Source organism: Salarias fasciatus, chromosome 5 (genome assembly GCF_902148845.1).
Source record: "Salarias fasciatus chromosome 5, fSalaFa1.1, whole genome shotgun sequence".
Taxonomy (NCBI): Eukaryota; Metazoa; Chordata; class Actinopteri; order Blenniiformes; family Blenniidae; genus Salarias; species Salarias fasciatus.
The window spans coordinates 31163323-31190523 of NC_043749.1; the positions used below are offsets into that span (position 1 = coordinate 31163323).

The window sequence follows — 27201 nt, forward strand, 5'->3', positions numbered from 1 at the left end:
GTTGCCAGAAACAGTATTTGACACAGAGATGGTCCCGAGCTGCACAACAGGTCGAAAATCAAACCAAACACGGTGGATTTAAACTCCAAACACGGTGTCCAGAACCAAAACTAACTGCGATTGCCCAATAAATATGAGCATAAATAAATACGAGTGAAATTTGCTCACCTTTGAAGAGTTTTCGGTCCCAGAAGGAGAGAAATGGAGGATGGAACGATCTGGAAAAAGGAGGCGGACAGAGGGACCACGGGGTTGCCAGGTTGGAACTGTATCCCACAATTTATAGGTATCCACTGAAACGTCCCTGTCGATCTGTGTCCACGGACAGTGTTTACTGGAAATGTACATAGGTCGGAACACTGGTTAATTAAAGTGTGTCGACAGACAGTGGTTACTGGAAAAGCGCGTGTCCATGCATTGGTTTTTAATCGTTTATCCACAGACAGTGAGAAATGTACCTGCGCCCATGGTTTGGTTGCCAGGTCAAAAACATGCGCGCTCAGAATGACGCGCCGACCCAAGATGATCAACATCCAGTTTCTGTAGATCTGACGCTGGAGTCTCTTGTTTGAAAACGCGTCTTTCTACTTGGACCTGGCAACCCACGCAGAACGTCACTTCCGGGACGCAGACTCAAAAACCATGGCGGACGAAGTGGAGCAGGTCGGCGCAGTTTGGTTCCTTTAAACACTTTTTCGCTACACAGCATGCATGTTATTATCTCTAAAGGCCGAGAGAAAAACACTTGCAGTTGTAGTTTGATTCCTCGGGCTTCTGGCGACTGTTACCGTAATAAGGACGTGTTTGCAGAGCGGAGAGGCCTGTCTGGAAGCTAGCTGCGTTAGCCGCTTAAGCTAACGGAGCTTTAGAAACGTGCTTTTCTGGAGGGATTTTCTTCAATAAACATTGGTTAAAGTATAGTTTAAAATCAATATAATAGGAGGCCAAAAGTCAAAGTATGTGTTTTATTTCACATGTTTACCTCTCCTCTGTGTATTTGAATGCACGCTACCTTCTGATAGCATTGACAGTCTCGTGTAAATGTTGTATTTTGTTAGTCTTTGATGTATTTAGAAAGTAAAGTTTATTGTATCCAGTTTCAAATACAACATTTTATGGTTAAATCTTGCGTTCGTTAAGCTTATGTGATACGTGAATTCTTAGTTATAGTCTATTTTCTTTCTAAGAATGTGTAGGAGTGTCCCTCCTGTATGTTTTCTATCCAGATGTTTGATCATAAGTTAACCAGTTAACCACATCAGTGATGTGAACCTGAAGTTAATTGTAATGTAACTTAAATTAACGCCGCAGTTTAGAGAAGCTAGAGTCAATCTTTGTCTCCCTGTCAACACACACACACACACCCGAAGACACAGTGTTGCTTTATTAATTCTTTTTCATTGTTATTGACACTTTAGCTCCATTTGACCTTTTCAGCTTCACAGTTTCATCTACAGTGCTCACGCTTGCAATTTCTTCTGGAAATCCAAACTTTTTCGTTGCTCTTACCCATTTAAAGGCAAACGAATGGCTCTTCTATATCACTATACTTTGTATCATGTCTTTTTATGTTTTTAGCTGTTTAACTCCAGTGTTTCCTGAGGGGGGGTCCTTCACACCGGGAGTTGGTTCCGGTCCTCTGCTGGGGTCACTGCGCTCGAGTCCTCTGGTCCCGGCAGGCCTGGGAGTCCCCTCACCTCGGTCGGTCGTGGTCGGGGGTCGAGCGCTGGGGCCCCAGTATTAATGACCTTAGCCTTCTCCTGGTGTGGACAGCCCCACCGGTAGTGTTTTCCCATGATGCTTAGTGCCATGCCATGTCTCCTCTGCTGTGTGCAAATAATTCGGAGTGTGTCTGTTTGTGTGTGTGTGTGTGTGTGTGTGTGTGTGTGGGGGTGTGGCGTAAACTGATTGATGGTGCGGTTTTTATTCTTTTGTTTTTATGACTGTTTTTATTGTTCAGCACTTTGCGTTGTTTTTTATAAATATGAAAAAGTGCTCTACAAATAGAGTTTGATTGATTGATTGATCTGTGCTGCAGCAACCGACCACCAACACCGTGGAGGAGCCGCTGGATCTGATCCGGCTCAGCCTGGACGAGCGGATCTACGTGAAGATGAAGAACGACCGGGAGCTCCGCGGCAGACTGCATGTGAGACCTCGTCACCTCGTCAGTTGTGTTTTGGTCACAGGGGGAGCTGGATGTTGCTGTTAATCTGCCGGAACGCTGAAAAATTACCAGTGTTCTTTTGCATCTGCTGCAAATTGAGACCTGTTTCCAACCCGACGTGTCCTCTGTGTGCTGCAGGCGTACGATCAGCATCTGAACATGATCCTGGGTGACGTGGAGGAGACGGTGACCACCGTGGAGATCGACGAGGAGACTTATGAAGAACTCTACAAGGTATGTTTTTCCACAGGGATGTTAACCATAAGGCCCGTGGGCCAAAACCGGTACACAGTGAGGCTCCAATCTGGCCAAAACACCAACAAAATACTGAGATACCGGAGATGCTGGCATGAAAGCTAGCTAACTAGTAGTGGTGCAACGGATCATCATTGATCCGTTCGGATCAACGTCATCGGTTTGGCACAAAAGTGACCTGCGGATCGATAAGAAAAGAAAAGAAAGAAAGTTGTGCTCAGGCCGCACACAGGTTGTGTTAAGTAGAGAAAGGAGGAGAGCAGACATGGCGAGCGGAGGAAAGGAGGAGCTTAACGCCCCGCGACACTTAAATCTCCTGCATTTTGGTTTCCCTGTCAAATATGACAACGAAGGAAAGAGGTCAGTGGGCAAAACCGCGACGGTGTGTGTCGGCACTGTGGCATAAAAAAGCCATATGAAAGTGGAAACTCAGGGAGCATGTCGCACGTTTGAAGCAACACCGCAGCGTTTAAGCAGCCTCTCCTTGCGCAGTCCGACCGGGCTAAAGCTGTTATGCTGTCAGTGTGTTCAGGTCAGGTTCCTCTCCTCGTTTCAAGGAAGATGTCTTCTTATGTTCACCTTTGAGTTTTATTTTATTAATGGTCTTTTGAACCAGCCTTTTTATGTTGCTGTTGCACTTTAAATTGATTTTTGGTTCATTATTATATTTTAAATGAAGGAGATATTCGTGTATATTGCACTTTTAAGTTGTTTTTCAATAATAATTATGTTAAAAAGAAGCTATTATGCATTGGCACTGGTTTTATATATTTAAATTTAATAATTTAAATTTCTAATAAACAGACAAAACATAGTTTGTTTTTTTTTTGTTGCTATTTGCTGATCCGAAAAGTGATCCGATCCGTGACTCTTGATCCGAGGAACGATCCGATCCGTGAGTTTAGTGATCCGTTGCATCACTACTAACTAGCATTAGCTTCAAAGCCATGCTGTTAGGAGGGGTTTGTAAAAACACCCACAATGCAACAGTTTGGAGTGTTTTTCCAAAGTAATTTTTTTGGTTTCATGAAAAAAATGGAAATTTTCACATCAAAGACAAACTTTAAAGTTTAAATTTAAAGGTCGTCATGACTAGGGCTGGGTACCGTTTAATGGTACCTCAGTGGTACCGACCGAAAAACTTCGGTATATACCGGTACCGAACAAAAGACGTGTGTACGGGTATCAGTTTTGGTTCTTTAAGTGGCTGCGGTCAATAAACCTGCGCGGAAACGATCGTTCAGTTCTTCTCTTTTATTGAAAAAACAGTGCATCACATCATTGAACATTTTACCACGTCTTGCCGTCTCACGGTCTTTCTAACTACATGCAGAGAGAGTCTGCAGCGCCCTTCTTCCTCTGTGGTGTCTGTGTAAAATAAGGTTGAACATGCCAACAGCACACCTAGTGGCATGAAGTGCAAATGCAGCCATGGCGTCGTCTGTGCGCCGTGGAGGCAGGAACCGAAAAAAGTACCGTTCAGGAAGCGGTACCGTACGTGAGGTATTGAAAAAGTACTTGTACCTGAAAAATATCTAACGGTACCCAGCCCTAATCATGACTGCATTTTACTGCTCTGGTCCCTGAAACAAAGCCTGCTGGACTCCTTCGGCCTGGAGGATAAATTCAGCTTCTTTTAGTGTTCAAACCAATTTATGACATTTAGATTTATTTGAGATGCAGAAATGACCAATCCTGTCTTAAAAAAAAACTGAATTACACCCAGATATCAAACTGCACACAAAACATTAAGAGAATCTGATCAGCGTGATTTCATGAAACATTCTCATAATTTATTTAATCAAACATCCACAGAAGGAAAATCTCACTTTAAAGTTTTGCTCACATAAAGAAAAACTCATAAAACTAGAAGACTGAAGCAGTGTTACTTCAGTTAGAGAAGTGAAAATGATGAACTGTTGGAGCGTTGTGGGGGTCTGTAGGAGTCTGAAAACACCCCGTCTCCATGGAAACAACCCTGTTTTCAGTGTTTCTGCCAGACGGACGCTCTCTCCGAGCTGTTCTGAAGGGACTCCTCCAGCCTGCGTTAATCCCAGTTTCTTTCCGTGTGGTTTCAGTCCACCAAGAGGAACATCCCCATGCTGTTCGTGCGAGGAGACGGCGTCGTGCTCGTAGCTCCGCCCCTCCGGGTCGGTTAACGCTCCAAAGCCGGACTCTCCAGACAACATCTTCACTTCACTTTCACCAATCTTCTCAAGTTCCTCATGTTTCTTTGGAGGAAAAAAGACGTTTGTTTAGTTGAATCGGAGCGTTTGGGAGAAGCTGGACTGCCGGTTTGTGTTTGGAGCTTTTAAAGAATCTTCTTTGTTTGTTCCAGTAAAAATCTCACAGGAGCCGAAGCGGCTGTGAGCCCATTCACTTTTTTGCGGGTTTTTGTTGTTGTTTTTTCTTTTTTCCATATTGTTGAGATAAACTTGGCTCTGATGTTTGTTTTAGTTTTGTCAAACTTTATTAAAAAAAAAGAGAATTAGAAAAATAATCTTCTGGCACTTCTTATTAAATGTTCGACGTCATTTCACATTTTCAGCCAATTAGGGTTGTTTTTCCAACTTCATCAGAAATAAGTTCTATTCCCAAATTTCCATACTTTTTTTTTTTTTTAAATCTGCTTTATATATGTATGTAGATTCGTGACAACAGCACTGACCTGATCAGATGCTTTTTTTTTTTTTTTTAATCGATGTACAAGAAGAAAAAAATTATTTTCAGTGACAGAAATTGTCTTTATGTACATTTGGCCACATAAAACATCCAGAAAACCAGCTGCTCAAACACGTTTCCTGCACACAAAGCCAATCCAGATGATCATGCCTGATTTACACAGATTGAAGTTGTTCCTTAGGTTCATACAAACGGAATCGATGAATAATAAGCAGGGAAATTATTACAAACTAAATTAAATGCAACAAAATCACTTGAGTCAGTGTGTTTATGTAACATTTTTTAAAATGTTAAATCTCAGTGTCTGTTCCAATAAGAATGTCTCAAATGCAGTTAATGGTTAAAAAAAAAAAGTTTATAGAGACAGTTGTTGACCACTAGATGGCAGTGCAACTCAAATCATTGGCACTTTTTTTTTCCTTTTTCATCTTATTTTTTTTTCTCTGTAAACCACTTTTTGATCATTTCAGACCGAACCCCCCCCCGCCCCAGAAATTCACCTTCAGCTCTGCTGCACATCCCACAAATAGATGCTTTTCCACATCTGACATCACGTAAAATAGAAATAAACAATATGAGTTTTAATTTTCTAAATCACTGTTACGGCAGAGGAATAATCAAGATGACGAAAATCACCATTTTCAAATGTTTCCTTTCTAGATTTACAGTATTTCCCTTGAATGAGATTTATTGTCTTTGTCTTAAAAGGTAGGACTGTGGGGCTGCTTACAAAATCCTCGAGGAGTCTGCAATTAAGTTCAAATCTGACAATTTGTCTTAAAAAAAAAAAAGACATTCAATTTCAAAGTCATCTGCAGTCCATCATATTATCTTATTTATTTTAAAGAAAGAAAAAAAATAGAAACATTCGCACTGGAGAGAAATCATCCACTAATTAAGATTATTAGACTGGAAACCTAGAGCTTCTTGGTGGAGTTCATGCAGCAGGCTCCAGATTTCCTGATGGGAACATGTTTTTTTCTCTTCACTTGCTTTTTGATTCATGGCTTCATCATTTTCCTCTGATGCTTTGCACTGTTCAGTTCTGTGGTTCTCCATCGTGCCGGTCCCAGCATCGGGTCCGGTACGGCGCAGAGTACTGGACTGTAATGGCGCGTGTCCACCACACGTGATAGATACAGGTCAGTGCTGGTATCGGTACTCGGTATCGGCCTGTAGCTGATGCTCCTTTAACAGTGTTTTCTGCGTTTTTCTTAATTTGCACCATTTAAAAGACGTTTGTACCTCATTCTTTGTTCCATCTCACTTTTCTCAGATTTCCAGTAAATCAGTGCTGGGTGATGATTTCTGTCACTTCCTAGCAGAGGATAAATCCTCGGCTTGATTCTAGATCGGCTTTCTGATGAAGCTCCTGCAGGATTTTTGGCCGGATTTCTTTGTTCCCCGTTAACCTGTCCGGACGGAGCACGGCGTCCGAGAATCTCCTGTTTCTTTGAAGACGGCGTGTTTTCCCCGCTCCGATGCTCTGCAGAACCAGCCAGACCGCTCGTCCCTCTGAGAAACAGGCTGTGCTTTTATCAGAAACATGTTGCTTCCTCGCCGTCGACACGGCAGCGGCCGGAGAAAACAGCCCCGCTGCGATAGAGGTGTACTCGCTCTGCTGCACATCCCACAAATGCATCTGCTTCGGTGAGGAGAGAAATGAACGGGCTGCGCACAACTGTGACTGCTGCACAAACGTCACATGAGGAAAACAACTGTTTTCAACACTTTCTTCATCATTTCCACCGTTTTGAATAATTTACAATAAATCTGACTTATGAGATTGATACATTTAAAATCCCAAAACACAAACAGATGAAATATTTGCTGATGGGATTATTAGGCTTTGTTTACTCGACGGCGTTTCAAGTGAAAACACTCTGTTTTTGTGATTTCAGAAAAGTTTCATTTTAATTTCAGAAAAGTTTTGGAAACTGACCCCAAAACGCAGCGGGGGTTTTATATTTTCACTTGACATGGTTGTCGAGGAAACGGGGCTTTAATCTGAAGTTCCCGAGCTCGTTAAAGGGGCAGAATGAAGGTTTGAAGTGTGTTACCACCTCTGAGCTGCAGGTGGCAGCGGTGAGTCGTTTCTTTTCTTAAACTGGCTGATCTCCAGGATGTTGTGTTTTTACTGCTCCGTGTTTCTGGACTGAGGACGACTCGATGCTGCAGATTCGGCTGTGAAAACTCATTTTTATGAGCTCTAAGTGTGTAAAGCAGGTTGTGTCTGTTCATGAGAGTTTTCCCTCCGTGCTCCTCCTGCCTGTTCGTGTCGGTCGGACCCTGCGATGCACTCCGGATCGATCAGTATTGAGGTGGGATTGTAAACCTTTAAAGGCTGCAGGTCAGGAATCATTTCCGACGCCACGCGCCAGAGTCCAGCCAGCTGCCACACAGAGCCTCGCCGGCCTGGAGACGTGTTGACCGGACACCTGGGAGAGAAGGCAAGGTGACTCTTTCTGAATCTGCCACACATGAGCAGCAGGCCCACTCTGGAAGCCCCCCCAAGTCCAAACCTTTTCTCTCCTCTTTCCCTGAACCCCAGCTGGAACAGGAAATCTCCTGTGAGTCTGGTCCTGCAGGAAGTCTCCGCCTGTTACTCCGACTGAGGCTCTGTTTTCACAGCAACGGCGCTCAGATCCACTGAAAACTACACTTTTTGAAAATGTCTTCATGAAATTTTTTGAAATTCTGTTCCTTTGCATACGGACGATGGCCACAGTGAACAGTTTCATCTGCTCAGAAAATGGACAAGAACAATGTTCTTCTCTAGGGTGACATAAATCCCAGTCCAGATTCTCCTGGTCCTGGTCTTTAGACTGTCCCCATATTAACAGTCCAACTTTTACGTTCTGTTCTGTGCACTCACTCCTGCTAACGGCCCAACATGCTAACTACATTTTTATTCATCACATTTCAGTGAGACGCTGTGTGGGCGGAGCTTAAGAACGCTGTCGTTTGGACATTCTAATCACTGTAAGAGTTAATTCATGATGAACCCGATCAGATTTTCAGTACTTGACCGTTCTCTCAGCAGGAGGCATCAGTGCTGCGACGGTCTCTTTGGTCCGTCTCTCAGTAGATGTCTTCCTCCTCCTGTTTTCACGCCAGTCTGCTGAGAGTTTTCAGGATTTGAGTCCAGTTTGGTCCTCTCTGTTTGGACTTTCCTCCCTCTGTCAGAACCAGGTGTTTGAGATTACCGGTGGCTCTCACGTGGCCGCTCATCCAGAGCTCAGAGAGGCGCACACACCCGTTGTGGACGTCAGGGAGTGTGTGTTAGTGTTTACATGCCGTGGCCTGGCGGTGTGCAGTGGGATCTCTGACCCAGGCCTTTGAGCCTGGTGGTGATCTCTCCGACGCGGTGCAGGTTCGGGGTCTTCGGTGATGTTCTGGTGAAATTCAGACCAGGACTTCTGGACCTGACGTCCCCTGCAGACCCCGGTCTTTCACCAAGGGGACAAGATCAGATTTCCGATATAAATATCTGTGTTTCCGATCGCTGGGCGCTCCGCTGACTTCAGCGCCGCTTCTGCTGCGACCCAATAAACAAAGTGACCCACAAGCATCGCGCTCCTCACACACACTTCTATTTTTACTCCGCTGAAAGCCGGAGCACTGTGAGTGTCTGCTGGTTACTGTTGTCCTACCAGCAGCTCAGCTTTTACAGCGTCTGCACTGTAAAACATGCAGCAGCACCAGAGATCAGCTGTGAGAGAACAGGAAGACTTCAGGTCCTGCTGCAGAACAACATGGAGGACAGGTTCAGCGCAGAAAAGAGCTGTTTTTATACCTGTGTGTCTATTGGTGAGCAGTGGTTTAGACTTCAAATCACTCACACACACACACACACACACACACACACACACACACACACACACACACACACACACACACACAAACTTGATAAGAACTGGAAATAGACTCACAGTGAAGGCTCGTCACATGGTGAGGCATTGTAGACAGGAATAACAGCCGACTGAAGGGCACATCGTGCTTGTGCACACGCACACGCACACACACACACACACACACACACACACACACACACACACACACACACACACACACACACATTATTACACTCACTAAAACTGCCATTTAGAGAGTCCTGGGTCCCACATACACCAAAATAAACCAATTCAAGGCTCATGGAGCTTTAGATCAATGTGTCCTTGAATGAAACGCACGCACACACACACACTTGATTTTCCCGGTGTCTGAGATGCCAGTGGCAACATTTTCTGCAGCTTATTTCCGTCCATCGCAGCGAGCAGTGGTGTCGGACGGTTATTGGTTTTCCAGCGCAGCTGCCAGATGTCACATTTCGCTTTGTGTTTTTTTAAGAATCAGTATTAACTCCATGACTCGTCCTCCTGAGGGCGCGGCCATGGGGCTCAGAGTTCTCCCTGGAAACAGGGTGTGCGTCTGAACCCGTACATGGGTGGTTTCAGCCGGTCCCTCAGGTGCCCTGACTGCAGCTGCTTCTCCAGTTACCTGCCAATTACCGAGTAGGCGGAGGTTTTAACTGGGGACGCGCCGATACTGACGCCGATACCGACACCGATACCAGCGTCAGGGAGACCAGAGGGGACCGGCGCTGTCGGCAGTCTCCACTTTCTTTATTATTAATGAGAAGGACAAAAGGAAGACAGACTGTAAATGATGCTCTGACAGAATATCAAGAGCCATCCATCCATTTTCTTCCGCTTATCCGGGGCCGGGTCTCGGGGGCAGCAGTCTCAGCAGGGATGCCCAGACTTCCCTGTCCCCAGACACTTCCTCCAGCTCCTCTGGGAGGATCCCGAGGCGTTCCCTGGCGAGCCGCGAGACATAGTCTCTCCAACGTGTCTTGGGTCTTCCCCGGGGTCTCCTCCCGGTGGGACATGCCCTGAAAACCTCCCTAGGGAGGCGCCCAGGAGGCATCCTAACCAGATGCCCGAGCCACCTCAGCTGGCCCCTCTCGATGTGGAGGAGTAGCGGCTCTACTCTGAGCTCCTCCCTGGTGACTGAGCTCCTCCCCCTGTCTCTAAGGGAGCGACCAGCCACCCTACGGAGGAATCTCATTTCGGCCGCTTGTATCCGGGATCTTGTCCTTTCAGTCATGACCATAGGTGAGGGTGGGAACGTAGATTGACCGGTAAATCGAGAGCTTCGCCTTTCGGCTCAGCTCCCTCTTCACCACAACGGACCGACACAACGACCGCATCACTGCAGAGGCTGCACCGATCCGCCTGTCAAGCTCAGGCTCTATCTGTCCCCCACTCGTGAACAAGACCCCAAGATACTTAAACTCCTCCACATGAGCCAGAGTCTCTAAACCGACCTGGAGAGGACAGACCACCTTCTTCTGGCCGAGGACCATGGCCTCGGATTTGGAGGTGCTGATCCTCATCCCTTTTGCTTCACACTCGGCTGTGAACCACCCCAGTGCATGCTGTAAGTCCAGGTTCGATGAAGCCAACAGGACAACATCATCTGCAAAAAGCAGAGATGAAATCCTGTGGTCCCCGAACCGGACGCCCTCAGGCCCCTGGCTGCACCTAGAAATTCTGTCCATGAAGATTATGAACAGAACCGGTGACAAAGGGCAGCCCTGTTGGAGTCCAACATGCACCGGGAACAGGTCCGACTTACTGCCAGCAATGCGGACCAGACTCCTACTCCGGTCATACAGAGACCGGACGGCCTTAAACAAGGGGTCCCTGACTCTGTATTCCCGGAGCACCCCCCACAAGACACCACTAGGGACGCGGTTGAATGCCTTCTCCAAATCCACAAAACACATGTGGACTGGTTGGGCAAACTCCCACGAGCCCTCGAGCACCCTATGGAGGGTATAGAGCTGGTGCAGTGTTCCACAGCCAGGACGAAAACAGCATTGTTCCTCCTGAATCCGAGGTTTGACTAGCGGTCGGATCCTCCTCTCCAGTACCCTGGAATAGACTTTCCCAGGGAGGCTGAGGAGTGTGATCTCCCTGTAGTTGGAGCACACCCTCCGGTCCCCCTTTTTAAACAGGGGGGCCACCACCCCGTTCTGCCAATGCAGAGGCACCTTCCCCGACCGCCACGTGATGTTGCAGAGACGTGTCAACCAAGACAGTCCCTGCGCATCCAGAGACTTAAGGTACTCAGGGCGAATCTCGTCCACCCCCGGTGCCTTGCCACTGACTTCAGCTTGGGTGATGGACGAGTCCACCTCTGAGACCTCAGCCTCTGCTTCCTCTACAGAAGATGTGGCGACGGGATTGAGGAGGTCCTCAAAGTATTCCTTCCATAATCCAACAATATCCCCACTTGAGGTCAGCAGCTCCCCTCCTCCACTGTCAACAGTGTTAGTGGAGACCTGCTTTCCCCTCCTGAGGCGTCGGACGGTTTGCCAGAATTTCTTTGAGGCCGACCGATAGTCCTCCTCCATGGCTTCCCCGAACTCCTCCCAGACCCGAGTTTTTGCCTCCACAACCACTCGGGCTGAGGTTCGCTTGGCCTGCCGGTACCTGTCAGCTGCTTCAGGAGTCCCATGAGCCAACCAGGCTCGAAAGGACTCTTTCTTCAGCTTGACGGCCGCCCTTACTTCCAGTGTCCACCACCGGGTTCGGGGTTGTTGCTGCCACAACAGGCACCGGAGACCTTATGACAACAGCTCTGGGCAGCTGCTTCGACAATGGAGGTGGAGAACATGGTCCACTCGGACTCAAGGTCCCCAGCCTCCCTCGGGGCATCAACGAAGCTCTCCCGGAGGTGGGAGTTGAAAACCATGCTGACAGAGGGTTCCACCAGACATTCCCAGCAGACCCTCACAACACGTTTGGGTCTGCCAAGTCTGTCTGGTTTCCTCCTCCGCCAGCGAATCCAACTCACCACCAGGTGGTGATCGGTCGACAGCTCTGCTCCTCTCTTCACCCGAGCGTCCAAGACACTTGGCTGGAGATCAGATGACACGACAACGAAGTCGATCATTGACCTCCGACCTAGGGTGTCCTGGTGCCAAGTGCACCTATGGACACCCCTGTGCTCAAACATGGTGTTCGTTATGGACAAGCTATGGCTAGCACAGAGGTCCAATAACAGAGCACCACTCGGTTTCAGATCAGAGAGGCCGTGCGATTCAATCACCCCCTTCCAGGTCTCACTGTCGCTGCCCACGTGAGCGTTGAAGTCCCCCAGTAGAACAATGGAGTCCCCAGTCGGAGCACTGTCCAGCACCCCTCCCAGGGACTCCAAGAAGGCCGGGTACTCTGCACTGCTGTTAAGCCTGTAAGCCGAAACAACAGTGAGGTACCTGTCCCCGACCCGAAGGTGCAGGGATGCGACCCTCCCGTTCACTGGGGTGAACTCCAACACATGGCGGCTGAACTGTGGGGCTATAAGCAAACCCACACCAGCCCGCCACCTCTCACCGCGGGCAATGCCAGAGAAGTGGAGAGTCCAGCCCTTCTCGAGAGGTTGGGTTCCAGAGCCCAGGCTATGTGTGGAGGTGAGCCCGACTATATCTAGCCGGTATCTCTCAACCTCCCTTACAAGCTTGGGCTCCTTCACCTCCAACGAGGTGACATTCCATGTCCCTGGAGCTAGTCTCTGTGTCTGAGGATCGGGTCGCCGGGCACCCCGGGCGATGTCGCGGATCTCGATTGTACTATATTCATAAGGGCTGTTGACCTGCCCTTGGTCTGGCCCACCACCCAGGACCTGTTTGTCATGGAGACCCTACTAGAGGGCATAAAGCCCCCCGGCAACATAGCTCCTGGGATCATACCGGCTCTCAAACTCCCCCACCACGTTAAGGTGGCAGTTCTAGAGGGAGACGGTTCAACACCGGAACCTTCATCACTGCCTCGTTAACATGATGTTGCTAATTAGCTCAACTAGCCTGTGGATCTGGCAGCACTGAGCCGTGCTACATGCTGAAGAGTATCAGGCTCACACACCAGAGATGCTACATGCTACATGCTAAATTCAATTCAATCCAATTCAGCTTTATTTATGAAGTGCCAAATACAACATCGTCGTTTCTAGACACTTTTACAGTGCTAAAGAGTTTCAGGCTCACACACCAGACATGCTACATGCTAAACCTGAATAAAGTCTGACAGATCCGCTAGCTAACAGCCAGCTCAGTCCCTCTACAGGTCCACAGTCTGCAGAACACACAGCATCGTTTGATTGTTTACATCCGTTCTGCAGTCAGTGTGTGTCGTCCTCATGTTCTGTTTAGGTTTGTTCTCTGGGCGTCTGCTGCAGGTTTAAATCTAACTGATCAGTCTCTGAAACTAGAAAACGTGTGTGTGTGTGTGTGTGTGTGTGTGTGTGTGTGTGTGTGTGTGTGTGTGTGTGTGTGTGTGTGTGTGTGTGTGTGTGTGTGTGTGTGTGTGTGTGTGTGTGTGTGTGTGTGCACGTGTGTGTGTGTGTGTGTGTGCACGTGTGTGTGTGTGTGTGTGTGTGTGTGTGTGTGTGTGTGTGTGTGTTTATTGTGACTTTCACAGTTTACACTCGTCACTCCAAAATCCTGGCTTCTCCTCTGACCTCCTGGAGAGGTGGGGTGGGGGAGGGAGGGGGAGGGGGGAGGGAGGGGGGGGGAGTGGGTGGGGGGGGGGGGGGGCGGCAGAGTGTGTTTCCTCCCCCGTCCCCTGATTCCAGTCGGCCTGCATGTCAGGCGGTTAAACAGGGCAGTTGAGTGTGTGTGTGTGTGTGTGTGTGTGTGTGTGTGTGTGTGTGTGTGTGTGTGTGTGTGTGTGTGTGTGTGTGTGTGTGTGTGTGTGTGTGATTTTGTGTGTTTTCTGGTGTGTTACATAACACGGCGTCACGGCTGCATGTCAGGAAACACACGTGACCTGGAGGCCTAGCGCTGCTGTCCTCCTCCTGTCTGACTGCGTTCAGCCGCTGCAGCTGCTTCATCTGCTGAGGAGGTGTGTGTGTTTGTGTGTGTGTGTGTGTGTGTGTGTGTGTGGGTGCGCAGACACAATGAACACTATTTGTTCTGTTTGTGTTGATTTGCATTTAAAAATTACTCACCAGAAAATCAACAAATGCACTTTCCTCTTAAAACACGTCATTGGTGTAAAAAGTGATGTGGACTTTACAGTTTTAACCCTAAGTCTTGTAACGATAGTCTGAACGAAATGAACTTCGTGTGTCTTCTAAGATCTGCAGATCTCGTCCACTGAAATTCATGGTGGCAGATAAATCAAAACGGCGCCGGAAAAACTTTTTAAACTTAATGTGAGTTAAGTTTCAAATTCATATTTTTATAGTGAACCCTTCAAAACTCCCAAAATATTCATTGCTGCTAGAAAAGGATGGTTGATTAGGAAACACTAACACAGAATAACCTGTTAATCTATATATAAAGGTTTATTAAGTCGTCAAAAATGACTTTTGAAGGTTACTTTTAACAAATATATATGAAAAATAGCTATTGTAAAGCAAGGATTATAATTCCTACCAATAATGTCAGAATCTTGGTCTTTTTCAATGCAGTAAAGCCAAGTGCGTGATAATTTGTCTGCGATCCAGTGTCATCATAACATTTTGCCATTAGTCTAAAAAAGTGACAGAAGTAGCATGAAACATGTAACAACTGCAGAAAATAGAATAAAAAAATATGGCTGCATGTCTTAGAAATTCTGGGTTGTTTTTTTGCAGGTTTTGTGCTGGTTACTAATCAAACATAAGCTCAGTCAATGGGACATATTATAAAACACTCTCCTAGTTATGACTGTACAAAAAACATTTTTTTTGTTACAATATTGGCTTTATTACATTCACAGTGTTCAAATCCATGATGCTCCAGGGTTTGATTTCAACCTTGAGTTAACTTGAAAACATGTTGTTGTGTTTAAAGGGCTGTGAAGTTAATTCTAGGTTATACTGCTGATTTTGCACTAGGGGGCAGTGTTGAGTCACTTTAGTTTATTCCACCTTACAGAGCTTCAAAAACCCTTGAAAGAGAACAAACATTCCTCTTTCTTTTTCCTTTACACACTTTGTACTGAGTAACATTTTTAACTTGTGGTTTAGGTTTTTATTTATCCCTCTTTTGTGTGAGTGTGTGTGTGTTTTCATTACAAAACATCCAACAGCGCCACCTCCTGGCCTGCTCTGCTAACTACACCGCTGCATTTTCAGTGTTTCTGCCATTTCTGTGTGAACGAACGTCATTTTCAGAACGCTGTCATGTAAATTATGAAACTTTTCTGAAAGAAAAACAGAAAAACGCGTTTTCACCTGAAACCTCATGTAAACGGAGCTTTAGTCATTTTCTTTTCATTTCTTTCTTTTGGGGGGGCGTGACCCAATACACCACCTGCTGGAGCAAACATGTACTGCAGGTCTAAACATAAAACAGAAAATAGAAATGGGCTGTGTCCGAATTCACTCACTCATTCCCTATTTCCTGCTCACTACATAGAGAATAGTATGTAGTGGACTATATAGTGGACGGTTTTGGACACTACTTCGCCGCACAGTTAATTATGTCGTTAGTGTAACACGATTCTAACGTGCCGCGACTGCAGTGCATTGTGGGATATATTGCTTCGTCTAGTGACCATCGGCTGTCCACTAGATTTCACGGTGAATTGTGGGATACATTGAGTGCACTATTTAGGGAACATCGATGCTCACGAGGCCTTTGGACACCCCTACAAAATGGCGTATTCCATATATAGTGCACTATATAGGGAATAGGGGGTGATTTCGGACACAGCCATGGACTCTATGCACAACTTCACCACTTCCTGTCCTTCAGGAGGCTCCTTGTTTCCTGTCTTTCGTGATAGGACGAGCTGATTAATCCAGGTGTCCCTGACCTCTGTAACCACAACAGTACTAATGGTCAGACACGCCTGGATTAATCAGCTCATCCTATCATGAAAGACAGGAAACAAGGAGCCTCCTGAAGTTCAGGAAGTGGTTGAGTTGTGCATAGAGCCCATTAGCAGGTTTCAGAGGACATGACAACTGCTGTTGGATATTAATAAATCTCGACCATGTAGTAGTTCTGGAGGATTTATGACCAAAGGAGCCATTTTCATGACTTTCTATAAGGTGAGTGCAGCTCAGGAAGTTTGATGTCAAGTTTTGAAGCATATAGAAAAACTGATACATGAACTATATGATGCATTTCTGAACAAAGAATAGAGAACATTTTCTTACATTTCACTTGTTCTGTGTGTTATTTCAACAGTTTTTTTAACCCTTTTAACCACTTTGTCTTTTTGAGCTGTTTTGTGTGCTTTTTTCAGATTATATTTCATTTTCTTCTTTTAGAAAATCAACACATTTCTGTTTTTTGAGCTTTTTTTCGTATTCCTTGTAGTTTTAGCTATTTTTCCCAAATTTACTTGTACTGTTTTTTGAATCTTTAAATTAAATGTTACTTCATGTTTAATGTTGTGAAAGCTTCATGGAGCCGCTGCAGATGGACTAAAGAGCCACATGTGGCTCAGAATTAGTTTTTCGCTCTCACTGAGTGAACTTACAGACATATACAGTCATGAAGCTTCCATCTCTAAACTGTACGGGTGAAAAACACACACGTGCCTTCGTCTGCAACAAGTGACTGGTTCCAGGAGCCGAGGAGTACGAGCCCGGAGGGCGCCGTTACACAAGAGAGCGGCCAGAAAATACCAAGATGCCACAACCGTTTTATGATGTGGAGGCAGATCTGCCTGCTGAGCTTGAAAGTACAGACCGGGCACTGCACGTGTGTGTGTGTGTGTGTGTGTGTGTGTGTGTGTGTGTGTGTGTGTGTGTGTGTGTGTGTGTGTGTGTGTGTGTGTGTGTGTGTGTGTGTGTGTGTGTGTGTGTTCTTGTATTTCTATCCTTGTCGGGGCCAAATGTCCCCACAAGGATAGCAAAACGTGGAACGACGTGCCTTGTGGGGACCTTTTTCCGGTCCTAAGTAGGAGAAACAGTGTTTTCTTGACCATGTTGTTGTTACTGAAAAAAGTAAAAGTGCAAAAACATTTCTTTAGGGTTAGGCTTTGTTGTGGTGTGGGTTAGGGTTAGGGTAAGGGTCAGGGTTAGGGGCTAGACATGAATGGGAGTCAATGGACGGTCCCCACAAGGATAGAAATACAAGACTGCGTGTGTGTGTGTGTGTGTGTGTGTGTGTGTGTGTGAGAGAGAGAGAGGGTTTATGGATGTGAATTAGAGGTGCCACACTGTCTTCAACGCTGAGATGAAAACATAAAACCAAGCGAGGCCTGTTCTGTTCCTGGTACAGTCTTCATTATGTAAGTCAGGGTCTGTTACAGTAATCCTTCACTGTTTTTTTTTCCCAGTAGTGTTATCATTCCTAGTTGAACACTAATACTGAAAATAACTGCTTTTTGCAGTCAAAACACTTTGATTTGCCAAGTCCAGAATGAGCCAAGCCTTCCACTTGAAAACATTACACCGTGTTCTTCCATATGAAAAGCTAAAATCGCAGATATTTTTGAGTCCACGTGTAATTTGAGTTGTCGCTGGTTTATATGTGGGGATTATCCCTGAAACGGAGGCGTTTGTGGTGAGTGCAGACATTCATACATGCGAGCTGCGTTGAGCTCTGTTGAAATGAAAAGACTAAATCACATTTCCAGACTCGGACCGTGTTGGCGAGACAGCAGGTCCTCCTCAGATGCTGGTTCTGGTTGTTATCGTGCAGTAATGAAGGCTAACGAGTCTGGATTCCTCAGAATGCGTTCTGTTAGTGTGAGTCTTACTGTTGTACATCAGCCTTGATAAGGTGATCTGTGCGATCACTGAGACGTCGGCTCATTCAGCCGAGGGCCGGCGCTGACCTGACTCAGGAGGGACCGGATGTCCTGAAGACGGAAAGCGTTGCTGCTTCATTGAGTTTAATTAGTGACCATCAAAGCTTCTTCCACTGGAGTCTGCCAATGTGTAACCTACTTTAAATGAATTTCAGGAGAAGAAGTTCTTGAGTTCTATATCTGTTCGGCTTCATGAGGAGCTGAAGTGCTCTGGCTGGATGGTTCCTTCATTTGAAGGCAGGCTGGGTTCACCTGTGAGCCGAGTGCAGAGCCAATCAGGGCAGAACTGCCTTCTAGTGTAGCGCAGCTGCTGCCCGGTGGAGCCCGGTGGAGCCCGGTGGAACCCAGGACGCTGAGGGAAAACTGGGTTCTGAAGTTTACATCCAGGTAAACAGTTGTGAAGGAGTTGTGATTTTTCTTGCTGATTCCTGTGGGTTCTTCACAGTATGAGACAGTTCAGTTATTCAGAGGCCTTGATGTAGTTCAATGTAGAAACCACAGTGGTGTTTGCTGGTTTTCCAGAATCATTCCGAGCTCTGAAGTTCTTCATTGGAGAACATTTCGTCCCTTGTCGTTCAAACTTTTCCAAATCCAAATTATTTCTATTTAATTATTAACAAAAACAACATAAACATCTTGTTTTTGAGAAAAAAACCAAACAATTCCACAACAGCATAAGAGATGGTGGAAGAACCCTGAAGAACCAGACTCAGAGGAGACTTTCTGCAGAACCAGACTGCATAAATAGATTAGCGTGTCATCGACATAACAATGGAACTTAATGAAGTGTTTCCTGATAATATTCCATCCATGGGAGCACTCACATTGTGAAAAGTAGAGATACTGACACAGAACCTTGTGGAACGCCATGATTAACTTTGAACTCCATGTTTATGTTTGACTGTATGAAAACAATACTTCACATCATTTATTATGTGTTTTTATCTGCACCCACTTTAAACTTTAATGTGCAGGTTTTATCGGAAAAGCTGATTTCAGTGGATTGTTCTTCTATGGTGGTTTTTTACTGTGTTCTTTACCGGATCACTCACATTCACACTGATGGATGAAGCTGCCCTGCAAGGCGCACACACTCTATTGTGATCCAAGGACAAGCAGACATGCACACACTATGTAGTGTGGAGCTGCTGGAGGCGACGTAGCGTCGACACGGAGGCGGTTCAGAGCAACGCACAGCTTCACGTGTCGTTCCAGTGTGGAGTATGAACTCGGCTTTATTGTAGTGGTGAAGGTTAGTATTCATACTGGCGTTTTAACAAAGTGGTATCAGTACATTCCTCCGTCCATGTCCCCCTCCCCCCGCGTCCTCCGTCCATGTCCCCCTCCCCCCGCGTCCTCTGTCCATGTCCTCCACCTGAGACCGCTGACAGGAGGCTCCATCAGCGGACTGGAAGGTTCCGGACGTCACGTGAAAGTACATGAGCGGTGTCTGGACTGCAGGTGCTTCGGTTGCATCACTGAAGTCTCGGCAGCCTGGGAGAATGCAACGTGCGCAGAACGTGCGCGAGGAAGCAGCTGGACGCCGTGGAACAGACGGATGGGGTCGTTCGTCAGATCTCTGCCACGTGGCTGTTTGACCTCCGAACACCTTCCTCTCACTGAAGATTCTCCAGGATATTCCAAATTTCAAGACAGGAAAAGTTCCTGTCAGTCAGGAATCATTCTTTCTTTGCATTTTAAATCTAAACCAATGAAAAATACATTTTACATCAAATAATTAATTCTCAGTTTTCACACATCAGATTCCCTCCTGGTTTCAAACCCGTCTCCTTCATTCAGACACAAACAAATTCTGTTTCAACACTTAAGCTTATAATATTTTTACTTTTTTCATGTGTATTATTTTCCTTTCTCTTCGAACTGTCATGAAAAAATAAATAATAAAAATCACACATATTGCAGTTTTTCATCTTCCAAAAAAAAACCTCTCCATGAGGAATAATCTTTGCTGAAGCTTTGTAAAAATTGATGAACTTTCCCCACATTGAGTCAAAATGTATATAAATATAATGTCTAATTTGCAAAAATGTAACTTAACTCTGAATGTGTTAATGCATTAGACGTAACATTCAAGCATGGATGAACTGTAACTTGCAGCAGTTTCACATAAGAAATCAAACACAGTGAGAAAAGGTGAAACAACAGTGTGAAGAACGCTGAGATGAATTCTGGAACTTCACTGCTTCACTGCTGCTGATCAGACAATTAAATGACGCCGGTCCAGTTTTTAAATCAGCTTCTGAAGGAATCGGTGCCTCAGCAGCTCCGACCTCAGCGATACTCAACTGAGAACAGACACAGAGTCACTTTTACAAATATTTGTACATTTTAATTAAGATTTTTTTTTATATCCACTAATGCTATTGCTGCTATTTCACCTTTTTTTATATTTCAGATCTGTGCTTTTCACATTTCCTATGTTATTGCTGCACCAAAACCAATCCCCAGTAGTGAATTTCTGATTTTAAAGTCATGCTCTAACAGGGAATTTAAACAAACATGCAGAAAGTTTTTTGACTTTACCTTAAAATTGTGGTAATTTTCATTTTTACAGTCAAAATATCAACATTTTCACCTCATATTCTGTGCGACACAACAAAGAAAGCCTGAAGCGTTTCACTTTAAGGGATACTATGGTGGTGTTTTACTGAAACGTGTTTGACGCCCCTGGTCTGGAGCAGGCTGGAGATGTGAAAAGAGAAACTGTTTCAGTCAGGATTCAGCAGGTGAGCCGTAATTCTAAGAAGCTGTGGGTTTTCTTTTATTTCCTTTTTGTTCAGGCAGTGAATCTGTGATTCCCGATGGTTTCAGCTGATTCTGTGTTCATGAGGCGGTGTGGACAATCGGGTGTCTCTAAACATAGTAAGGTCATGACCTTCTGAACACAGAGGGGAGAAAATAATACAAGCATAATTCCCACATGAGCTACAGTGTGAAGGGATGGAGTTCAGAAAAAGGATAAAACCTCCAGCAGGCTGAGAGGTGGGGCCATCTGTCACTGCAAACACATCTTTACAGCAGGACAGACGAGCAGGGATGCAGAAACCTTAATGACTGTATGTATGCAGAAAGCTTCACTGTGTCGATAAAGACCCGTTTAGACCGGGTTTCTGGTGAACAGCTGCCGTTTTTCTGTTTTAATTTGAGAAAACATGTGTTTTAAATTCTCTGATTCTCTGAAATCAGTTTCTTCCCATTTGGCAAAATCATCTATTTCTTATTTTTCCAAGAGTTTCTTGAGACTCTGCTCCACATCAGAATGATCAGTCTGTTGTCCAAACAACAACCCCACAATGCCGTTCATTAAAATATGGTTATTTGTCTTCTGCGTTTGCCGGAGCCCATCAGTCCTGGAAGAATGATAATATATTCAGTTTAACTCCAGGGTCGTCGGAGCCGGTCGCAGCTATTAGCCTGGTTAAATGGGAGCAATCTGAGCCTCATCCTGAGAGGAGGAAGAGTCTGAACCGGGAGCTGAAGGGTTCAGCAAACACCCTCAGCTGAGTGTGAACGCCTCGTCTTCGTTAATGAACCCTCGGCGCTCCGGGAGGCTTCGTGGCTTCTTCATCCACACATCTGCAAGTTAAATTACCGTCTTCTCAGTTCCTGTTCGCACTCCTGCCAGTGTTAAATCTTTTCATTAAAAAAACTGAAGTTTGATGCAGCTTCAAGCCAAAGGCATTTCAGCTAAAGCTAAACCTGCGACTAATTCCATCCATCCATCCATCCATCCATCCATCCATCCATCCATCCATCATAAAGAAAAGAAGAACTTCATTTCAATTGTCTGTTTTGTTCAGATCTATTTGTTAAGCAGGTCTGAAGCTGCTTTGAAACACACAAATGTTTCCTGTAATTAAAATGTGAAATCCTGACCTTTGACCCTCAGAATGCGTTTGACTGAAATCTCCTCAAACGAATCCCGTCTGTACGGGCGTTTTTAAAAAGGTGCTCATACATTAAAGAGAGAGAAACACCCGGGGCGAGGCAGAAGAGGACAGCATGTTGACTTCACAGCTCGCCGGCCACGAAGCAGTGATGTGACGTGACGTGATCAACACAGACCAGCCGAATACCAGGAATTCTTATCCCAGTTTCCAGCTCTGACGTTCTGCGTGTGAGGGAAACGGTTCTGACGTTTCCAGCGGCAGACGCAGCATGCGGTGCGTTTCAAGGCGTCCCGGCTCGTTACCGCGTCTGGAGGATTTACCTTCAGACCGCCGCGCCTCAGATCAGCTCCTGCTGGACCGGCGGACAGGAGCCATTCCGGTCGGGAAGGACGCGTTCTGTGGTTGACGATGCCACCCAGCAGTCTCTGGTTTGGCGTGGAGCGAAGCGTGAAGCGTGAAGGGATCTGTTGTTGAAGTGGGTGAGAGTTGAACTTCTGTTCCCGCTGAGCAAGGCCTCGACCCACTGAACCCGCCGCGCTCACTGTGATTAGGGCTGAATGCAGTCTGTCCTCTCTGGAAGAGAACCAATACGAATAATACGTTATTGTTCAGTGACTTTCAGCTATTCAAGGCTCATCTTCTTCTATCAAGGAGCTGTTTGGAAACTATAGAAAAAAACATTTTTTTTTTTTCTTGATAACTCTAAACGCTTTGATTTTTGATTCTTAACAACAATCAATGTTAAATATTTCTCGCTCTCCTGAGTCTGCACAAGTATCTGTGTGCTGTATCTCAAGAAACGTAATAGATACAGAAATGTACTTGTTACCAAAATGTCCACAAGACACAATTTTATATTCAACTTCAATACACGTGTAGGGATTAAAACGAATGCTTTTCCAGTTATTGAGGAAAAACACATTTCTGGGCATCCGGACATCTTGGATTTTGCGGTCGCCATCTTGGAATTTCACATGGCCAGCATCATTTTTGAGAAGAGTGGGGCTTGAAGAGTATATGTACCAAATTCTAAGCTTGTATCAGACATTTAATGGACGGCGGTGGACGGCAGACGGCGGCACCGGGCCGATGAGCTTCAAATTGTTTTTCAAAGCTTCACAAAGCTGCAGTTTTACGGCCCCGAGTCCGTTTCCTCAACGGGCCGTAATGGAGGGTATTTAAGAGGGAGCACAGCAGGCGAAAACAACGCAGTAAAAGATCCACAGAGAGCCGCTGCGGGACTTTAAAACAGTGTTAAACTGTTGTGTCGGACCACAAGTGGCAGCAGCAGCAAGTCTGCGGCGCAGTTCTTCATCTGGCGTCGCTTATTCTGGAAACCAACGTGCTAATTCTCCGAATGCTTTCGAGGAAGTGTTTGTGGCTTCGCCGCACTGTTCCAGTAAAATAAGTCCATGTGATTTCAACCTGTGAGGAGTCGACTGGAGGGAGTCTAGAAGTGTCCAAGTCCGAACTGAGGCCAAACGAACTCACATTATTTTTGTTTTTTTTTCACTGTAAAGACTTGATTTCTCTGTTTTCTAGGTTATTGCATGTTTCCTTCATTCATTGAACTTTCTGAATTTTCCTGCTGTAGGTTCCAGTGTTTTTTTTTTTTTTTGGTAAGCATCCACCTGAGATGATTGAACAACCGCGGCTAAGCTGGTCAGTTTTTTTTTTTTTTCTTCATTCTAAATGTTCACGGTTCGATCCTTCAAAGTGTCGTTGAACCCCACTTTGTCTGCAGTGGAGGTAATAATAAGAGTAATAGTGAAAAACATGAACAGATCAGTGCCGCAGTGTACAGAACCGGAGACGGACTGCAGCCGGAACGCAGCCGGACCACATCCAGTGTGCATGAGGGGTTAGCAGTAATAATGGAAAAGTACCAATAAAGTAAGAGTAAAAGTTGTAAAGTATCAATAAAGTACCAGCAAAAGTGAAAGAATATCCATACATGTTTAGAAAGAGCCACAGAACAATATTCCCCGGTTTTCAACGTTTCCGTGTGCTTATTATTTATTATTATTATTATTATTATTATTATTATTATTATTATTATTATTATTATTATCAAAAGAAGCAGATCAACAAGTCAGGCTGCTCATAAGCAGAGCGGATCCACTTTCTTTTCTGCTGTTGACGTGTGTGAAACGGTTTGGGACGATAGCTCGCCTTCCTGGGATCCAGAACCGGAAGGACTGGATGAAAACAAAATCATTTTCTGTTGATGGAAACATCTGAGACAGATCAATATTAGATCAAAAGATGATTATTAGATGTTTAAGTCAAAGCGTTTGGCTTCACTCTGTGTCGAATGTGGAAAATTGGAATTCTTGACATAACTGATCAGAAGAGGTATTAGATCCCGGTTCATGTTTTTCACCTGCGTCTGTTGGAGGATCATGAGTCAAAGGTAGAATGAAAACTAAGAGGCAGAACCAGGAAGAGTGCAGAAATACACAACAGCTCATTGCTTCACAGATAAAGAACGGAGAAACAGGCGATCCAGCAGATGGACGCTGCCCGGTGACCCATTTTTCACCACGACATCCTGAACCCTGGCAGCAATTTCCCTTTAAGCAAAGTAATCTGACCGTCCCGCAAAAGCAGCTATTTGCAAGCGTCAGATTCGGCGGAGATGACCGTCCGAGCTCCCGTCTCCCGGCTTCGGCTCATTTGCATTTCACTTTTAATACCAGACAAATGAGCTGCAGTGGCTCAGAGGGAAGCTTCTGAAAGTTCAGCCTCACTGATCTCAGTGCAGGATCAGTCTTTACTGACGAGTGACGGTGTGTAAAGAGGCTCCAGTTCAGCTGACAGGAAGATGTAAAAGCTCGTTTCCTTTGAGTTGTGCAGGTTGGAGCCACATGTGGTCCTTTAATTACTGCAATGACAGATCGGGCAGCTGATGCAGGAGGCGGCTCCAGTTTTCAGAAGGCGGATGGTCATGCCTGTAAAACCCAGTTTGATGACAAAAACCAGTGAAAACCATGATATTCCAATGTGCCTGGGCTTTTTGTTCAAGTCACCGAAAAGGATTATTTCTGACACTCAGGTCAAAGTGGAGATTTGCACCATTTTCAGCCAGGTTATCAAATCGAACTTTTGCTGGTTTTCCATTTTCTTTTTTGTGGAGCAACAAATAGGCAACCTTTCATAAATGAAACATTACCGGTTCATCCCGGTAGAAATGGCAGCAGACATTTGAATGTGTGGATGGAGACGGTCATATTTACCCCCTGCTGATAGAGAACCAATCAAATCCAGAGTAAACAGGAAATGAAGAGTCGAGACATGTTGTTTTAATCTGCAGGCACTAATAAAGCGGCGCTGAGGGAGGAAACCTTAATGCACGTGGTCGAGTTTGGAATCTGTTTTCATCAGACGCTTTGGGTTTAGCTTGGTGAAAAACTGCAATCGATCAGTTTCTCTGCAGAAATCCACGGACGAGGCTCTGATGAGGAGCGAGGACGTCAAACTGTCAAACTCAAGTATTTTCAGTGCCGCTGTGTTTATGTTTGGTTCATAGATAATTAAAAACAACAGCAAACAGCAGCTTGACTGATCTGAAGAAGTGAGTTTGGGTTCGGGTTCAACACGAGTAGCTGGGCTCTGTTTTCCTCCAGAGTCTGTCTGGCAGGACTAACCAAGAGCCGCTCTGCACATTTGTGGTGGATTGGGTTTACCTCTGCAGCGTTTTCTGTTTTTCCAGTTGCAGTGTAATTGCACCGCCAGTGTTTAGGTCAGAGTCTGTAATTGGCTTCATGCACGGGACTGCCGGGCGTTACGCAACGCTCCGACCGTCTGCACGGCATCCAGTCCTCACCGGGTCCAGGATCCGGGTCCAGCATCGATCCTTCACTCTGACACTTGACTGTGAACGGCTGTTCGTGCACGAGCTCCGTCTCATCGTGCGCTGAACATGGTTGAACGTGTTGGGATTGACCTCAGGAGGAAATTGAATCACTGTTTTCAAGTAAAACGGCAAAACTTTCTCTGCGTTTTGTGTCTGTTTCCATGACATCGGTGCTTGGAGCCACTTCAAATGCAACTTTTTGGAAACTTTGAGGCCTTGTTGAATCTACAGCATCACCTGTCGATCCAGGGAGTCGAACCAGCAGCCTTCTCGTTTCAAGCTCGCTTCTCCTGCCGCCACAGCTCCTCCTCCTCCTTCAGATGGCAGCTCATCAGCAGAGCAGTGACGTGTGCCTGTCCAAGCATCATGCTGACTCTGTTATTACTAACCCCCCACCCCCAGCCGGATCCCCTGGCCCCGCCCCCCGGCGGCGGCGGCCTGCGAAACGTGACTTCCCCGCGGAGCTTTCTGTGGACCTGACCTCTTCATCCCGGCTCCCATAATATTTAAAGAAATCATTTAATCCGGGGTAATAATCTGCCTCACAGCGGCGAGCGGGCCAAGGAATGCAGCCATGCGGGGGCTCTGGGTCTTCAGGCGGGGGGGTTATTGAGTCGCCGCGACGTCTGATTCTTCCTGTTTCGGCTGTTTTTCATGGCGGTGTTTGAACTGATTGTGTTGTCTTCATATATAAACCTCTCGTTTCTGGCGGTCGGGCTGGTTTTGTTTCATTGAAAGCACATGCTGCTTTTTGAAGGAAAAGAAATTGCTGAGTCAGCGTCTCACTGGCCTCTCTGGAGATTTTCCATCACCCAGCTGCATGCAGTTTTATTTTGAAGGAGACAGAAAGATGTACTTACCGACAGTGTTGTTCATGCTGCAGTGATTGCAGAACTCGCAGCAAGGTGTTGTACAGTGACAGGTGTCTCAGGTGTTGTTGATCCTGTCACATTTCCCATGTTGCCGTCTGCAGGATTGAGTTCGTTCAGGAAGAAGTAGACTTTAATCCCCATTTCAGTGTTTTCAGGCCCCTGCATTTTCAGAGATCTGATCAGATATTTAAACATTTTCATGCATAGAGCAACATACAGCTGTGACATAGTGGACTACATTAAAGAGCATTTTCCACTCCACCAATTAGCTCTCACTGTTTCATCTGGCACTCCCCGGGACTCACCGGTGTCCCGCAGGGCTCTGTCTTAGTCCCCATCCTCTTCTTTATCTGTCTCCTCCGCCTCTGATCCCTGGACTCTTTTAAAAGTCATCTCAATACATGACATTAATATGCTTCTTTAAATAGTTGATAACATTTAAATTGAATGTAATTTCACATGTTCATTGAACTTCAGTTGTTCTCACAGGCAGCGATAAATAAAATGTGTTTATTATTAATTGTCCTCTCAGATATATTAAAATTGAATCAAGTTTTCCCAGAAGAAATATATGAAGAAATATTTGAAGTTCTGCATAAACAAAAACGTAAGGTTCCTTTGAGACCACCAGGCAGGTTTCTATGCATTAATGTTTTTCCTGAGTATGAAACATTAGATCACCCCAACAGACCGACGT

General features: G+C 45.7%; 1 protein-coding gene across 1 annotated transcript; it reads left to right on the top strand.

The window, feature by feature from the left end:
* The first annotated feature begins 541 nt into the window (after nucleotides 1-541).
* lsm3 (LSM3 homolog, U6 small nuclear RNA and mRNA degradation associated) lies at nucleotides 542-5041 on the top strand. Its single transcript, XM_030091969.1, has 4 exons — nucleotides 542-663; nucleotides 2039-2149; nucleotides 2306-2401; nucleotides 4501-5041. Exons 1-4 carry the CDS (start codon nucleotides 643-645, stop codon nucleotides 4579-4581), a joined length of 309 nt encoding a protein of 102 aa, XP_029947829.1. The 5' UTR covers nucleotides 542-642; the 3' UTR covers nucleotides 4582-5041.
* Nucleotides 5042-27201: the final 22160 nt, after the last annotated feature.